The 17,791-nt window shown below is 34.6% G+C and overlaps 2 protein-coding genes across 4 annotated transcripts; both read right to left on the reverse strand.

The window, feature by feature from the left end:
- Positions 1-6,095: 6,095 nt before the first annotated feature.
- Positions 6,096-12,596, reverse strand: LOC133697371 (serine/threonine-protein phosphatase 2A 65 kDa regulatory subunit A beta isoform). Of its 2 annotated transcripts, none has more exons than XM_062119854.1 (13): positions 12,454-12,596; positions 11,774-12,178; positions 10,960-11,206; positions 10,540-10,652; positions 9,548-9,627; positions 9,251-9,392; positions 9,051-9,131; positions 8,470-8,574; positions 7,867-8,049; positions 7,288-7,380; positions 6,826-6,965; positions 6,669-6,735; positions 6,096-6,527 (listed from the first exon to the last, which is right to left on the reverse strand). In XM_062119854.1, exons 2-13 carry the CDS (start codon positions 12,164-12,166, stop codon positions 6,408-6,410), a joined length of 1,764 nt encoding a protein of 587 aa, XP_061975838.1. In that variant the 5' UTR covers positions 12,167-12,178; positions 12,454-12,596; the 3' UTR covers positions 6,096-6,407. The 2 variants fall into 2 exon arrangements, with proteins under 2 accessions (XP_061975838.1, XP_061975839.1); XM_062119855.1 differs by having other exon boundaries at positions 11,774-12,190; positions 12,454-12,595.
- Positions 12,597-13,616: 1,020 nt separating this feature from the next.
- On the reverse strand, positions 13,617-17,360 carry LOC133696718 (aluminum-activated malate transporter 9-like). Of its 2 annotated transcripts, none has more exons than XM_062118984.1 (7): positions 17,173-17,360; positions 16,308-16,693; positions 15,601-15,741; positions 15,213-15,482; positions 14,990-15,126; positions 14,761-14,907; positions 13,617-14,552 (listed from the first exon to the last, which is right to left on the reverse strand). In XM_062118984.1, the coding sequence occupies exons 1-7, from the start codon at positions 17,250-17,252 to the stop codon at positions 13,953-13,955; spliced, it is 1,761 nt and encodes a 586-aa protein (XP_061974968.1). In that variant the 5' UTR covers positions 17,253-17,360; the 3' UTR covers positions 13,617-13,952. The 2 variants fall into 2 exon arrangements, with proteins under 2 accessions (XP_061974968.1, XP_061974969.1); XM_062118985.1 differs by lacking the exon at positions 17,173-17,360 and adding an exon at positions 17,133-17,155.
- Between the last annotated feature and the right edge of the window lie 431 nt (positions 17,361-17,791).

A 17,791-nucleotide genomic window follows, 5' to 3' on the forward strand; every position in this document is an offset into this window, starting at 1 on the left:
AATTTGAGTCCTAAAGAACAGGTCGTGGTTTCATTATTAGCTTGTTTGGAATTAATTTAATTATTTTTTATTGTAATTAAATTCAACTATAATGTTTAAATTAAATTAAATTTATAAATAAATTGAATTCAAAAAAATATAATTTAAATCATTTTATTTTTTATATATTATTTTTATTACCAAGTAAATGGGTATTTTGAAAATTTTATTTTTTAGATTAAATTTCTTCGAGGTTGAGTTCTGATTTATTTTTGAATAATTTTAAGAAATTTAGAATCCAATTCTCAATTCTCAGAATGATTTTAAACTTGAAATTTCATTAAAAACATTGTATTAACTTATTCCATACAAGTTATATAATATTGTGCTGAGAGATAAGAGGCATTGCGCGGCTAAAATGGTTATTTTAATCTGGTTCATTGTGTGTGGAGAAGGTGGTATGGATGAAGGTTTTATAGCCAATTAAAGGTTGGAGGGATCAAGCATCTAGTCAAGGCTGCTGTGTGGGAAGTACTGCCTTGATGTAAAGTTTGGTTTTGCTGTAAGATCATGTAAAATATAAACCAGATGTTAATACCAAAATCTCCATGTTCTCGTCATTTTATAGTAGCTGTAAAAGGGTCTTTTCATGCACATTGGTTCTTCAGGGTTGATCTTCAAACCTTCTTGCTTAATTTATGCGTCATATTTGCATTTTTTGATGTATACTAATCTTACTACTTTCTAAACCTAAAATGGTTATTTTTATTGATCAACAGAAATGATGCCCTGCATTTGCCCACTTTCTTTGTGTTGTTTCTTGTTATTTTAATTCTGTAAACTTGAAAAGTCGTTTCTTACAGTTAATTGGGTTCTTTGGTACTATTACTAGAATGCTAGGATAATTGGGCTCTTTGTAGATTTCTCGAGAACTTGAAGCTTTTGTTCGGTCTTGAAAATTGCTAAGATGATTTACACGAAAGATTCTTTTCACTTGAGACTGCCATCTAGATATTAACAAATATTACTGTTTAAGCCTCGATCCGACTTCTGCCTGTCATTTTGCCACCACTTCTTTTCGCCATTAAATTCTGAGTTTTAATAAACAGAGCTCAAGTGGTGTTCAGGTTTCAAATCTATTACTTTCTTTGCAATGCGTTCTGCAATAGCAGAGTGTGAACTGGCTATACAAGCACCAAGAAGAACCGTCTAAAGAGATGGGTCATCTCTGCAATCTGCTTTCTCTATCAAGTTTTCTGCTTCTTCTAGCAAACCAACATGGCCTAGAAGATACATCCTGCAATTGTGATGCTTCATTCCTGATTTAATGTCATCTGCCTCAGTCATTGCGGCTTAATCCCTTCTTCAATGGTCTCATCGAATAATTGAAAAGGGCTCCTCCTACAGCAGAACTCGCAATGTTGAATCGATATTTTCTCTAACTTCACCCTCACATTCAACAACAAAAAATTCATGCGTAAATCAATTAACTTTGCAATAAAAAGGCTCGTCCCACAACAGCATTCGCGAATTTGACCTCGTGGGTTTTGATGTTGAAGTCGAGAGGGAGGCGAAAACAATGGTCTTTAGAACTGGAGTGGTGAGGCTGAGATTGGAAGCAACGATTGAGGAGAGAGGTTTCTAAATTTGTGGGAGAGAATAAAGGAGAAGAGGTTAAAGAGAATGGAAGGGGGAAAATTGAAGAGAATGGCTGCTTATAAGGGTTGATGGTGGGGCAAATCTGATGACGTGGCATCTATTTTAATAGAGCCAATGCGACCACCTTTGAGGGCTTTTAAATTTCTTTCGAGCCCATTGAACGCCTAGTTATTTTATGTGGTCTCGGCTTTATGTGAAAAAAGTAGGGTAATGGGTAGTCAATACGATACGGGCCTAACTCAATTATCTCCTCGGCCGTGCCATTTGGTTTGAATATTATGGGCCTTAATCGGGCTACCTCGACAAGTAAGGGCAGGTGAGAGAGTATCGGTTAGTTTATTCTCACAGTTGTCATCCGATCCGATGGATAAACACATTTACTGAAGAAAGTTTTTATTTTATTTTATGAATTTCTCAGATTTTCAAAATCCGTCAATGGAATGTTCCATCTGTGGTTGTGTATATATTTCCTTATGGTTGGGGTTACTGGAAAAACAAAAACTCTGATATTTAAATCAATTTGATTTTTTTGTTAAGTAGGTTAGAAAAATAAAGATCATGAATCGTGTCTTATTGTTGGGTGTAGAAATCAATCCCCTTCTTCACCTGCCCTCTGAATTTTTATTAAAAAACTATGGGGATGTGCACAACTACCTGGGCTGACCCAGGCCTGGATCAGGCATTTCGGCCCTTTTGTTTTTCCTTGGCACGTCAATTATATACCAACAATTGTAACAAATGTGGAAGATCTGTTACTTGATATATTGCTGATGAGTAACAATATTTACACACACACACACACACACACAAGAAGATATATCTTATGAATTCGAAAAAAATCTTACAATCTGAACCCTTTCTGTTAGAGTAGTCAGGTTTTAGCTATATATAATTCACCTATCTAACTCGACATTTTATCTTCCAAGACAGCTTTATAACAAGTCAGGAATTTTATTTTTTTTATTCTCATATATTGGTAAAGGTTGTTCCAAAATACTAGTGCAGTATTTCTTGTGCATGCATGTTATATAACAGCTCTGCCAGTAGTCAAATAGAACATGTCCAGGTGCTGATTCTAGTTCACGATCAAAGCTTTCACATATTTGGTGATTCAGTTTTAAGTGGTTTCTAATTAAAACAGCCTCGCAAACTGATCGGCCAAAAAAACCTAGACAACAACCTGTCCGTCTAGGCCTTGTTCCAGCAACAAACCGCAGACAGGTCACATGGATCGGGCCTCAATCTAACCCCCAACTATCTTGATTGGGTCCAAATCCTATGTGAATTTCACGGGAGCTCAACACCAGCACGCACCCATTTACGCCTTGTTAGTATCAAGGCGCTACGATCTCTAAGCTTACAAATGCACGAATTATCAGTGTGACGTGTAATTTTCTCACCAATGATGATCACATATGTACCTATCTTAGCTATCATTAACAGCAATAATAGTGAGAAGTAGTTTAATTAGTTAGGTCCTGAATTTATTTTCTAGAAATTACTAGTTTGAGTTTCATAAACTTTAAAGTCATTAGAAATTTATATGGTCGTTAACTTCAGAGCACGTGAAATTAATTAAAATATACATAAGCTGATCCAAACATCCATGTTAATCTGAAAAATAAAATAAAAAAGTTCAAATCTATACTCAACAACTCATGTTACAAGTCACCATTAGTACAATATATCTATAACTCTATGCTCCACAAGAATTTTATATGTTCAAGATATAAGTATATCAAATTACTAGGTAACAAACCATTTAGGTGGTGGTCTAGTGGTAAGAGTTTGGAACTAAAAGATTTGCTTCCTCTGTGGTTTCAGGTTCGAGTCTTGTAGTTGCTCATATGATGGCTACTGGAGGCTTACATGGTCATTAACTTCAGGGCCTGAGGGATTAGTTGAGGTGCGTGCAAGCTGACTCGAACATCCACGTTAAACTAAAAAAAATCACCGGGTAACAAGATACAAGATTATATAACAGGCCGCACAACACACGACCATCACCAAATATATTCTTTGTTTTCTCTCTCTTTGTTAAATCTTTCATATATTCTTTGTTTTCTCTCTCTTTGTTAAATCTTATTTTTCATCTATAATTTACTAATTAAAGTATTAGAAGGTTTTCTATCCTTATAAATAATTTATTTTTATAGGAAAGTCGTGAGACATTTTAGTTCAGACACATTAGCATATCAAACATGGATAGTTCAATTTCAATTTGAAGTTTATGTCAAAAGTTAATTAAAACAAAACCATCTATAAGAACATAGAATACCTCAAATTAATTGCCGGTATATTATTGTTTTTTCATGTTAAAAAAAAAAGGAGTAGAAGAAGGTATGATATATATTAATTAAGGCGTGTAATTGGGCCGAGTTTCCCACACTCCAGCTTCCTCGTGAGTAAATACCTCAGAGTATAATCATGTGATATATATTAATTAAAGCATGTTATTTGCCCGAGTTTCCCACACTCCAGCTTCTTCATGAGGAAGTACCCCAGAGTATATAATCATATGATATCTATTAATTAAGGCTTGTTATATTTGTATGGTGTTTTATTTAATTGAAGATTGAGCTTTGTTATTATTTGTTTTTTATAAGATTTCTTGCTGATTTTAAAAATGACTTGGGTTGTCTTGAATATTTTTATTTGTTGTTTTTTTGTTAAATTTAGTTTTTTTTTAAAAATTTTGTTTTTGAATTAAATTAAATTAAATTAATTGATAAAATATAATCATGAGTTATTAACTTTATGATATTTTGTTGATTTTCTTTTCGAGTCATTTCTCTAACGGCACGTGTGACCTCTTTCGATGTCTTCATGTAGCTTTTCGTAAAGACATTAGAACCGTTCTGATGAGATCTTTTTAGTGGTGAGGCGGTGTTAACAAAGAAGCGATGATGAGTCTCTAACAAACTTTTCTTTCTTCTCCTCCTAAGTGTAATATTGATAGTTTATTTTTTATAATTAATTATTGCCAAAAAATATTTCATCTTATTTACTATCGATATCTTTCCAAATCATTTTATTAAATTAATTAAGTTTATTAAATCTAATTAAATCAATGATCCAGATCATATATTTTTTTATTTTTTAAAAAGGATACTAGCATCACTTGAACATTTTTTTATATTAAAATTGTTTTAACTTTATAACACACCACAAATCATTTATCCGGTTTTTACTAAAACCGATTCAAGTTGATCTAGGACACTTATCATTCAATCCCTGGAATCCAAGGGGAGCATCTTCTAATCATACTAAAAGATAGAGGCTTCCAACCCTAAGGGGTGGGTTAATTGGTCATGTTCTAAGTTTACTTTCCAATGATCACGAGTTCGAGTCCTCTCAGAGCCACTGGAGGCTTATATGGTTGTTAACTTCAAGGTCCGTGAGATTAGTCGAGATACGCACAAACTAACCCGGATTCCCACATTAATAATAATAAAAAAGCCAGAGACTTCCACTTCAAAAATCAGATGTTCCTCTAAACCTTTGGTATTATTCGAAACTGTGATAAATATTATTTTTCAAAATGTTTTTTTTAAATATATCAAAATAATATTTTTTTAATTTTTAAAAATTTATTTTTGATATTTAAATATCAAAACGATAAAAAAAATATTATTATTAAAACAAAAAAATTTATTTATTTTTAAAACATGACTGAACCATACAAACAAACACAGACATTACACACGTTACCTTCATGACATACATTGATTCACGTCAACAGGCCAGCATGAATGCTGAACTGGCAGTTGTTCATTGGTTGCTTTAGCAACAACTACATCAACGATTTTTTATATTTAGAAATATAATAAATGTTGCTACTTAAAATAAATTTTAATTAAAAATATATTAAAATAATTTTTTTTATTTTTAAAATTTATTTTTAATATCAACATATAAAAGGATCTAAAAAAGCTTTATTTGAAGCTAATTTGTTTTTTTAAAAAAATTAAAAGTATAATTAAAACACAATGCAAAATATCACTTAAATAAAAAAAACAAATAGACAGAATAATACATTAAGTGACCAAGTATATAATTTTTTTATAATTCATTCATGTTTTTTAAATATTGACTAGTGATATATAATTTTTTATAATTCATTTATGTTGTTATTTAAATATTGACTGCAAAAAAATATAAATGCTTAGGAGGGCATACCCCTTGGTTCTCTCCAAGTAATAACTACTATATTTGAAATTATAACAAATATTTTACACGTGAAAAAAGCAACAGCAAACACCAACTAAATGGTTTAGAAAGTGATTGACATTAGATTTCAATTTTCTTTTAGTTAAAATTTAAATTTATTTTTGCTTCATTTTAATATACTGATAAAAAATTTAAACATTACCTCATTCCTAAACACGTTACTTAAACCATGTCAGGCCATACGTTCAGTTCACTGTTTTGGGCTCCACTCCTTAAAACGGAAGTAGTTTCATGAAAAATATCTTTCTTATGGAAAAAGGATACAAATAAAGGGGGAAGGGGATACAAAGAAGGCAAAAACAATATTTCTCGGGGGGTTACTAGAGGGGAAAAAATATTAGGGCGGTTCAGGGGCCAAAGGAAAAATAGCTTTTTACATGCCAGTCACAACTCACAAGAGATACAATTGCCTGCCACTCGAAACGTTAGCAAAGACGAAACTGATTCGATGAGCAGAAATTATGGCAACTCCAACAAGGGTCTTCACTTCAGTACAACTTGGGCTTCACAACGAGATTCCAATCTTACAAAGAGTCCGACTAGCTAGACATCATGACACTATCAATAGTCTGAAGAGCTTGGTTCGCGAAAAAACGGACATCGACATCTGGGTCCTCACTGAGCTCAACCAAACAGGGACGGATTGTCTTCTCTGCAACCTGGGGGAACATAATTTACAGCCCAATGAGGTTTAAAAAGTGAATGGACACCCATGGACAACATAACCAGTACTTGCATAGAACGATGAACAGATAAAAAAGGAAAAAAGTATAATATTTGGCTGAAAAGAAAAGACTTACAGACTGATCAACTATTGGAATGAGGGATTGCAGCACCTTCGCCACATTGAACTTGATATTTGACACCCTGCATAGTGTAATCAAGTCCCGCATTCAGAAACTGCCACTTAAGACACAATTTTACAAACCACACTGACAACTTCCACATATCCATTACCTGTCTTTCGATGCATTGACGACCACTGGCAGCAGTTTAGAACATGTAATTTCTGAACCCATGACAGGAGCAAGCAACGAGACAGCTCGTATAATTGTCATCCGGTACAAATAATGGGGATTGGTGCTCATCTCCAAAACCTGCACAAGCGAAATGAGACAAATGTCACCATCCATTCTGGATGCTAAGAACATAAATTTTATGTGAAAGAATTTGAACACAAAACTCATGCCAGAAACTGCTAAAAAACATGACTACACAGTTAGCTTGTTAGATTGAAGCAGAGAGAAACCATCGAATAATCAGGAAAGATGCTAAACCATCACCACAGGATTTATATTGATCATAAAGTACGGTGCAACATTCAATAAGTCCAACCCCACCATAGGGGAATAAATAGCAATGAAATGTCAGAATCATAAGACAAAGTGGTGAAATTCAAACAAACACTGTAACACAGACCTGTGGAATTATGTGCTCCATTGCCCACTCAGGACCAAATTCCTCAGCAAGGCGCTTTAAATTGTTTGCAGCAGCATCGCGAATCGAATAAACCTGCAGAAATATCCAGACAAGATGGTTCCAAATAAACCATTTAACCTTCATGAGAATGTGATTGGCAGAAAAGAGCTTAATTACAATAGTAAAGGATTATATAGAAATTCAAAGATTGTTTTTCCTTTTTTTTTGAAAAAAAAGCCCTCCAGAAAGCAATACTAGAGGAAAATACAACAAAACCAAAAGTAAACAAAGGCTAACAAACTACTTGAACAAGATTCATGTAAAGACTTCAACACAAATTCCGAAGAGCTGAAATCCTCATAGAGACCTGAACATTCTAGTTCTATGATGCACAACTTTTATCCATCTCTTTGAAAACGAATCACTGAAAATCTTATTTACATGAGAAATTTTAATCATTGAACAGAGATGCATCAAACAAGCGTACAGAGAAAAACTGAGATTAAAAGTTGTCTAGTACAATACATAAGCAAAAGTGAGAACTTTAACAGTTGTCACACATGATGTGGAAATACAAACCTTATCCTGTAACCACTGCATGCAAAGAGCGCCAAGTTTATCATCAAAGAACCCAACACCCAATTGACTTGCCAATAAAGGAATGTACTCTATAATTGCAAGCCGAACCCTCCAATGCCTATCCTCTGCAAGCTCAACAATTGCTGGCAATAGTGATTGGGATAGTAGATCAATCCCAATAACCTGCAGTGAAGATTATTTCCACATTATCATAGGCAATGAGGAAAAAATTGCATTTTGGTTACATGTTTACTTTGAGCTAAAAGCATGCTGAGCAACATTTCTAAGAGCCCGCAGAACCAAAAGAAAGGTCAAAACTATATCATGTGTTCTGGCAGTGATTACAGCATTAGCCTACTTGTTTATATTGGTATATCCAAGTAATGGAAATCAGACAAAATCTAAGGAATAATTATTGCAAAACATGTTTCAAGGAATGTTTGGATTTTTTTGACGACAGAGAGCTTCAGAGCACTCATTTAGGCAAAAAAATGCAATCTATCAAGCAAAACCAGATGACAGAGATGATTGAGCTGGCCCATGTGATACAAAAGACTGAAACCTCTTGAGAATCCCCTTGAGCTGTCTTAAGTTGTTGCAAACCTGATTGACTTGATCAAGCTTGCTGATGATGTTCAGTCGCACATCAGGAAATTCATCCTTCAAGAGGGATAGAAAAATTGGAAGAAGCTGTTCGATTGTGGCATCCTGCATTGAAAAACAAAATAAAGTTTAGAAATCCATTCCCAGGAATTTAGACAATTTACATTCATGCACTAGGAATTGAAACATGGATAAAATAACCAAGGATATTTGACAATACCATGCAAACAATACCACTTCTTAAACAAAATGAAAACCAGACAGCTAATCAGCTATATAAATTTACAGAAATGAGAACTATGAAACGAGGACTGCTAAATGGCCATCTATATAGCATCTACAATACAGCATGAAAATATCCGAGTAAACCTAGCAAAATTGGCCCAAAAGATACATCTCTATCTATTTCAAAATTTTTCATATATCATCCAAAACTTGAAGAAAAATATGTGGTTGAAAAGCTTCATATGACTCAAAGTCAGATCAGGACAAGAGCATTTAAATAAATAACACGTCTTACTGTACAAGAACCACGTGAACAATGACAAGGTCATGGACAGCCCACTACATTACATTCTCACCTTCCCCAAGACAGGAGCCATTCCCATTATAACTGAAGCCAAAGCAGAGCGGACATGCTGGGAAGAATCTGATGACAGTTCCTGAAAAATAAGTGAGAACACTACAATTAAAAGAAATATCAGGCAAAAAATCAGTTCATGCTTTAACAAGAAACAACATACTCAGATGCAGAATTCTAAAGTTTGAAATGGATATGCACCTTCACACAGGGGAGAATATGCTGAATAGCATGTTCTGGACTTAAAATGCGGCAGAATTTAGTTACTTTTCCAGCAGCTGCTATACGTACTTCAGCCTCATTATCACGAAGTAACCGCACATATGCAGGGACCAAGTCCGTCCTTAGAAACAATTACCATAAACAATTTTTTTTTATTAAGATACCACAGAATCCATCACTAGATCACCATCAAACATGGAATTGGAACTTAACAAAAGAAAATGGGCACAAAAGTACATCTGCATTTAATCCAGCAATTTCAAGTTAGATAGACACCTGGTAGGCTCAGGCCCCACAGCTTCACAAAGTTCATACAGTTGATTTGCAACCATGTAGCGTACACGCCAAGACTTGTCCTACGCAAAGACAATAACAGTTGATCCCAATATGAAACAAATTGAAAGATAAAAGCTAAAAGCTCGCAGAATCAGCAAACAGATATCATATTACAAATGCCACTAGGCAACGTATAAACTTTTTCTTCCAATATGGTATCATATTGGTACAAAGTTTTACCAAATAAAACTTTAATAACATTGGATGTAATCCAGTATAAAATTCCATCCCTCATCCTACCAAATTCATACATATCTTCCAAGTTGTCAATGACTGCCAGCTTTTGGGCCAAATGGTTTAAATCAGTGTTATCCAAAATGTGGTGCATTCTGAATTGTGGCACAACTTCTGGGACATGGTACACATTAATTTATGGCACAGAGGGAGGGAGGAGCTTTATTGGTGCATATTGGATGGTGGTACACTTTAAACCGCTTATATGGGTTTTTCCTAAGGGTTGAACCTGACACAAGGCAAGGTATCAGGCATCCCATATTTATATTTCTAGTATAATGCCTAAGGCAATAAAACAAGTGTGGTGGTAGTTTAAAAGGAGAGGAAAAAGAAATGGATAGGAAGCTTCCATTACTTACGGAGGTCAAAGTCATCAAATTGGGCTGGAAGAAAAATGTACCATGAATCGGGACATGTGATCCGGATAACGGTGCAGGGGGTAGCATTAGCCTGGTAACTCTGGTTCAAATCACCTTATCCACAATTTAATAAAACCAAGAGAAGAAAATATCTATCTTTAACATTGATTACTGAAATGGATGTTCAGTGACTTGTTACTCTAGTTAGGAATTGAAAGGTCTAGACCTTACACACCAAACAACAATGAAAAACCAAAATAATTCCAGAAAACTAAACAGAACACAAGAAAGCATAAACTACATTGCCCCTTTTGTTGGATCTATAAACTTCATTAATACCTGAGAGAAATTAACAATAACAGGAAGAATGTGTGCAACACAATCCTGAGGCTCCAATAATTTCCCAAGAGCAGCACAACCCTCGACAGCCAATAAACGAACAGAATCTTGATCTGAAGGATAAAAATAATATAATTAGTACATGTATGAAGAAATCCAAACATATCTAATTAAAAATGCAAATTGATGTCACTACAAACTATGGTATTGCATATATCAGAATATTATATTATAAACACAGAATTCGTGATACCAAGTTCATTTCTCATGCATTGTTGACTATTCCACCATTCCAAGTCAAAACTTTATATGAGTTCCATGTGCAGTCAACCACGTGATAGTAGTTATCTTAACCTTATTCCATGTTCAACATGCCCAGTTCAAATCACACTTCATTCAACATATTGAAAGTTCAATTACCATCTTGGGTAAGGTCCTCAAAAATTGACAGGATGTCAGCCTTCAAATGCACAGATTCAACAGTGGCAGCAAATTTCCCCAAATTAGAGGCCGCAGACCTCCTAACCATGGGCATGTCATCTTGACACAACTGACTGTATATTGACCGCAACTCTGTCTTCAACATCTCTGGGGCGCTAGGGTAGGCAATATGAAATAGCCCACATGCAGAAACTCGAGAGGTAAACCATTCCCCAGCTGCCAGTCTCTGGAGATAAAATTTAACAATAAGGTAATGAGGGTAGGCAAGAGCAGGAGAATAAAGTAAATCAGTAGTTAACACAAATAGGACACATCCAAAATTACAATATATTACACTCCTCGGGGGTTCAAAACACGAGTGAAATCTCTCTCTTTCCCAAACATGCATACAAACACAAATACAAGTGCCATAGCAGGCCACAGGGTAAATGCACATTTAGGATATAAGTTGAATAAATTGGAACTATGGAAGAATCAAATGGTCGTTCCATACTGCAATTCATTCAAACTAATTAGTTTCTGTAATCTTTGTTTTTCTGTAATCTTCGTATCTTTGGAAGAGCAACAAAAAAAAAAGCAAAATAAAAGGTAACTCTCACTAAGATGAGAAATAGTAATATGTGATGAATAGGACAGGCATGAGTAACCGAAGTAAATATAACGATCTAGCAAAGACGAACAGGGTTTTTTTTAAAAAAAAATGAAAAATTATTGTGCTGGGCAGGTAGATGCAATTAATTAAATCATATGGAATTAGCATTATTACAAACTCAGCAAAAGGAAGTTGTCTGACCTTGACAAGAGGAATGAACCAATCAACCAGGTCAGTCTCCCTCATCTGAGATCCAATCCTACACAGCGACTCCACAGCTTTATCTCTCACACAGGTTTCCTCAACAGTGCAGAGAGTCTCCAGAGGTGGAAGCAAAACATGAGCATACTCAACTCCCCCAACATAAGGAATAAACACCCCCAATTCCTCCGCCAATGCAAGGAGTACCTCATCATCATCATCATTATTTTCACTCAAAAATGGAATTAACTCCTTCCGGGTTCGTTCCTCCCCGAGAGCACGTGCAATAGTCGATAGTCTACGTATCGAGTTTAACCGTAGCTGAATGTCATCATTCTTTAATTCATCTATCAAAACGGCTATAGGATATAGTGGTTCTTCCATCGTTGACATTATATCCAAGATCTGTAACAAACCCTAGAATTCAAATCTATCGATTGATGAATATAATATATAATAATAAACAAATCAGATTGATAGATTTGCTAAGAAAAAGGAACAGGCTAATTTTTGCAGTTATAATAAGAAAATGAAACCGTCGAGAATCTTGAATTGAAAAAAATAAATAAAGAATTTAATTTGATATGGTTTATGCGCAGTTTTTTTCTCTGACAACCAAACAGAGAAAGTTAAGGGTTCAAAAACAAATAAAAACCGAGGGAAGCTTGTAGTGTTCTTACCGATCTGAAATGCGTTCCCGCCGGCTGCCTCTGAATAGTTACAGAAGCTGAGAGAGAATTTATTAATCTCTTTTTTATGTGATGATTTTTGCACTATAGTTTGGAGTATTTATATGCCTTTCTTTTTTGGGATTATTGTTGTTGTTAATACCAAACTATCTTAAAGTGAGGCCCGGATTTTGTATGTAAATACTTGGATCCTTGTGAAACAGGCTTGGGCCAAGCAAATTGCCTGTGTTCTTCTCTTAAGCCCGAGGCTAACAAGCTACGCCACGAACACTATAATGCTTCATTACATTTCTCTGTGTTGATTGTGAGATTTTTAAAATTATCTTGTGATCAATGACTGCAATTGCAATGATTTATCACGTTCATTGCAAGTATCATATTAAAAAACTCATGTAACGAGCCATTCCATGATCAAGAGTACTCGGTGTTCAAAAACAAAAAAAAAGACCAGGATTACTGTAATTTTTATAAAGATACGACCAAAAATACTTAAACAAGGACCAAATTGTAAATGGATAAAATACGGGGACTCTTCTTGTTGAAAGTTATAGAGACCACAGTGATTTTTTTATTTTATTTTTTTACACGAGATAGGTTCAAACTCGAGAAATTTTAAAGGAAAAAGGATACTAATATCAATTGAATTATAATTCATTGACTATAATAAAAATAAAAATAAAAATGAAAATGAAAATGAAAATGAAAATGAAAATCTGCTATTTCCTTGTTCCCTGCTGATTCATCAACCAGAGTAATGGTTGGGCTAACGACTATTTACAAGCTCGACAAATTGTTTGGGCCTAAGGTTGGCAATGGCTCCCACCTGCCCCTTGGGCTCCCTCCACTGGTCATATGATTTAAAATTAAAAGCAATTTAATTATTTATTATTTTATTTTTCAAACCTGATCTATAATTTTCATTCAAAACCAATAGTGAAATTTAGAAAATGACCGATCATATTCTTTTCCTGGAAGGCGAGAATATCCAAATCTCTAATTCTATTGCTATACTGACCATAAAAAATCATTGGTTCCAAAAACACATTACTTTTCCACATTTATTAATTTAATTTTCAGCTGAAAATAATTGAATCTCGTGATAATTTATACAACGATGTCTAAAATAAGAACTAAAATTAGGATTAAGAATACAATTAAGAAAACAATAATTTATGTATTTGGCTGAACATATCTTGAGCTACACAATGAGATAGTGCCCTCTTGTAACCTTAACTAACCAAGCAAAACTAGTTAGTTTAAGGTTTCAACTCTGCTTCACTAAAAAGAGCGATGAGGTAGACGACTGCTATGCCAAGCGTGCGTGTGACGCGACAGAGAACGTGATTTTATTGGAATTACAATTAAAAAAAAAAATTAATTCTCCTTATCTCTCCCAGGAGAAAACATATGCATTATTCTTTTCCTAAATACAGCTCCTAATCTTGCAACCCGCAGCACCTAGACAGGATGGTCCAAAACCCAGCCTTCTTTTAAACAATCTCAGAGTTCATAATTGGCTCTACAAAGTTGGCTTTCTCACTTAGTTCTTCAAATGATTCAACTACATTTTGAAGCCTAGCAGAAAACTCAATCAGAAGTGAAGCAAACATTGCTAAAGATAAGGCACTTGCGCTTTCATATGTTCTGCGCCCACTTTCTTCAATGCCTGTATCAGCATTGAAAGAAAGACGGGAAGGCCAGGATGCTTGTTTTGCAAACAAATTATCCTGGGAGTCTTTCGGAGGTAGGGAAGGTGTAGAAAGAGTGAGTGACCTTAAGTCCAATACTGCTTCACTTGCGGATTTAAATCCCAATTTAATATTCCCGTTCTCTTTAAGATTTTCAAGTTCTTGAAATACCTGAGGATCTCGTGCAATTTCCCAGCTTTCAGAATTTACTAAAAGGTATGATCTTTGGTCTATCTTCTTTTGTAGTTGCTCTGCTGCTTCATGCACCTCTTTTAGTATGTCTCCCGGGCCTAGTTTTTCCATTTTGTCTACTTTGCTTCCAAGCTCACGCAAAACATTTGCACCTTCTGCTCCTACTCTCTGGAGCTCGCTACGAAAGACTTGCCGCCTTTCAGCAGGAGCCTACATGCACAAATTACTTTCTGGTAATTTAATTCTAGCCATGCATGCCACAAACTCGGTTTTTCTGCGCCAAATTGAATCAGTCTTAAAAGTGACTGCACCACAAGGATGCCGGATAAGAGGCCTCTTAGTTATTGACTAGTAACTTTAATACTAGTATATTTTGATTCTAGAATTAAGATTAAAAGGGAATTCAATGAATAATCACCTGTATTTCTGACAGAATGCATCCATGTAGTGCCATGACCATAAATGCAGAATGCCTCAGTGCACCACTCAATTTGACATAGTTTTTCCAAGGATAATTGAACATTCTGAAACGACCGTGAGGTGGTTCCCAGATAGCGAAGCCAAACTGCAGAAATGACAATCAGAAGTTAGTACGTGTGTTGTCCAGTGAACTTGCTATTAGCATAGGTTCTCTGCTGTCAGAATACCAGACTATCTTCTCTTCTTGTAGATTCCAGCACTGATCTGTAGCCATTGTAAAGTGGATCATCATAAGCCTGGAATGTAAGAATCTTTGAGGGAACCCTTTCGTATTCAACACATTTCAGGTACCCATTAACACAACCTAAAGAACAAAATTGATAATTATGCACTCATAAATGAACAATACGCCTCTTTACGCAATATAATTAACAGGAAGTTAAAGCCAACCTTCCAGGGAGATAGCCAGGTCCATGAAATTTTTTGCCACCAAACTGTGCAATGCATCACCGGCCCAAATGGGGTATATGAACAGATTTACAACAAAACAAACACCAGCACCAACTGCAATAAGTACTAATCTAGTTAAGACTGCCGTGGTATATTCCCGAGTCCGATTCCCAGCTACCATAAGAATACAGTATGTTAATATGAATACTCGAAAACCATATTCATATGGCGCCATTGTCGGGTACAACTTCAAATAGGATGAGAAGAATCCTAATTACCACAGGGAAAGGTTGGTAAATTTAGAACATATAGCACAAAATTCTCTGAAAGAAGAAAATGAATAAGTCGATCGATCAGACACTAGCAAATCAAAAGAATTTATACAGACCTGCAATAAAAATACTAGCAACAATTAGGACCTCCTCTCCTTGATCACCAGCCAATATAGAGAGCTCAGCACAGAAGAAGGCAAGAATTCCAGCACATACTGTACCCAATACACGATTAAATCCTTTTATAAATGTTGCTCCTGTACATAATGGTGATATTGCAGAGCACTCTAATCAGTAATTATGACAAATGCATTGCTATTGAAACAAAAAGAAAAAAATTAACTCTCTAAATTTCAATAAGATATACTTAGGCTGTTCTTTTTGTTTATGAAACTAGATTGATTATCTTTCAAAGTGGTTTTTCCCCACAAACAGATCACTTACACTGATTATTACTGTTAGAAAAAACTTAAGAGAGACGGCCAACTCTTTCTGTATTATATTTCTCGCATAAGAGAGGAAGTCCCGCGTACTTGGACTTAGATTGCAGTACTGTCAACACTTATATTTATTCTAGTGTAGGGATAATTCAAGAGATCTAAAAGATAACTACATCATCAATACTTTGTATATGTGCACCTAGAATAACTAAATGAATTTTTTAGATGTAAACTTCAAAAGATTCCAGCAAGTACCTAAATTTTAACATTAGTTTAAATTTTCATAATCATACAGTTTAAAGTCAGGATCAAAAGCTTTAGGAACGATATCCAAAAGGAGAAACAAAATCAGAACAAATTTCTTAGGATCTTGAGAGTCATACCTATGCTGTATTCGAACATCACAATGACAGTTAAGATTGCCCAGATTGAATACTGAGAAATGTCCTCGTTGGATCCTTTCCAGAATATGAGCAAGGATACAATAGACAATGCTAATCCCATCTTGATAGCAAATATGACTTTCTTCGGATCAGAACGACCCATTTCCCAAGCTCTCACAGCAAAATCTTGGAAATCATTCAATGACTTGCTGATTTTTTCACTTAACAAATTCAAATACTTGCATTTTCCTGCTTGTTCAACATCTCCACTCAAGCTGCCCAAAAGAGGCTGCCATTCTTTACTACTTTCCACGTAGTTATGCCTATATGGCGCCATTTTCATCACCTTGTTGATTTTTCTCGATCTTCCTTCAACTGAAAATTCACTGTGCAGCAGTACCATCATTTAATTAAGAACAGAAAAAATAACAAAAAAAATATTAATTAATAATTGATGAAAGAATAGTATAGAAGTTGAGTAAACATAAATAGCTACACTAACGAAAACTGTAATCAACATGTCGAGTTACATAAGTGGGGATCCTGCATCGGTTAGAAAAAAAATATGAAGTAAATACAAAAAATGGCTTTATAACCCAGTAGCTTAAAATTTTGGATCAAAGGTGGTATAGATCAATGCATAGAAACCATCAAGTGCAGGCCGATGTATAAGCCTGGAGAACTGACTCACAAGAAGAAGAAGAAGATGAAGAAGATTATGCTATAGCATAACACATCCTGTTCTTTGACATGAAAAGAATAGCATGGCACATGCAGACTACTACTTGACATGAAAGAAGAAGAGGATTATAGTATAGTTCTTACTCAGAATATTGTCATATAGCTTACTGATTAGAACACTTACCGAATGTGCGGGAAGTGGTGTTTCAAAAAGGATTTTAGTACTTGAGAACTAATTGAATTTGCAGTTTGTTCTTGCAACATTAGCAGTCATGGAAGCATTTAGAAAAATCCCACTGACCTATTTTGATTCTTTTCTGAAACCAAATTAACAAAATCTTAAAAGTTTGTAGCCACAGGAACAAAGTGGGGCTCGTTTCATAGATCAGATTGGACAAATATATATGCACATCAGTCCTGGTCAAATTCATGGAGAAAGACATGTTAACCTATCATATGATAACTCACCGCTTTCGAGAAAATATAAAAAATAATCTGCTCCACGTAATATTGTATTTTTCCAGAAAAATGTTTACTGTTATCTTCTAGGGTTAAACTACGTACACTGAGTTCAAGCGATTAAAAGTCTGGAAAAATATCGGAATTAATATTTTTTAAATTCGCCGATGTATCAAGTTCAAATACAAATAGATCTAGTAAACTGACAGATTTATTATTTTTAAATTTAAAATTATTTTAAGTTCAAATACATATAAAATTAATAATCTTTTTAAATTTCTATTTGATTCATAATAATTTGTTTATTTATTCTTATATCTTTGAATATAAAAAGTTAAAAGTTA

Source organism: Populus nigra, chromosome 6 (assembly GCF_951802175.1).
Source record: "Populus nigra chromosome 6, ddPopNigr1.1, whole genome shotgun sequence".
NCBI lineage: Eukaryota > Viridiplantae > Streptophyta > Magnoliopsida > Malpighiales > Salicaceae > Populus > Populus nigra.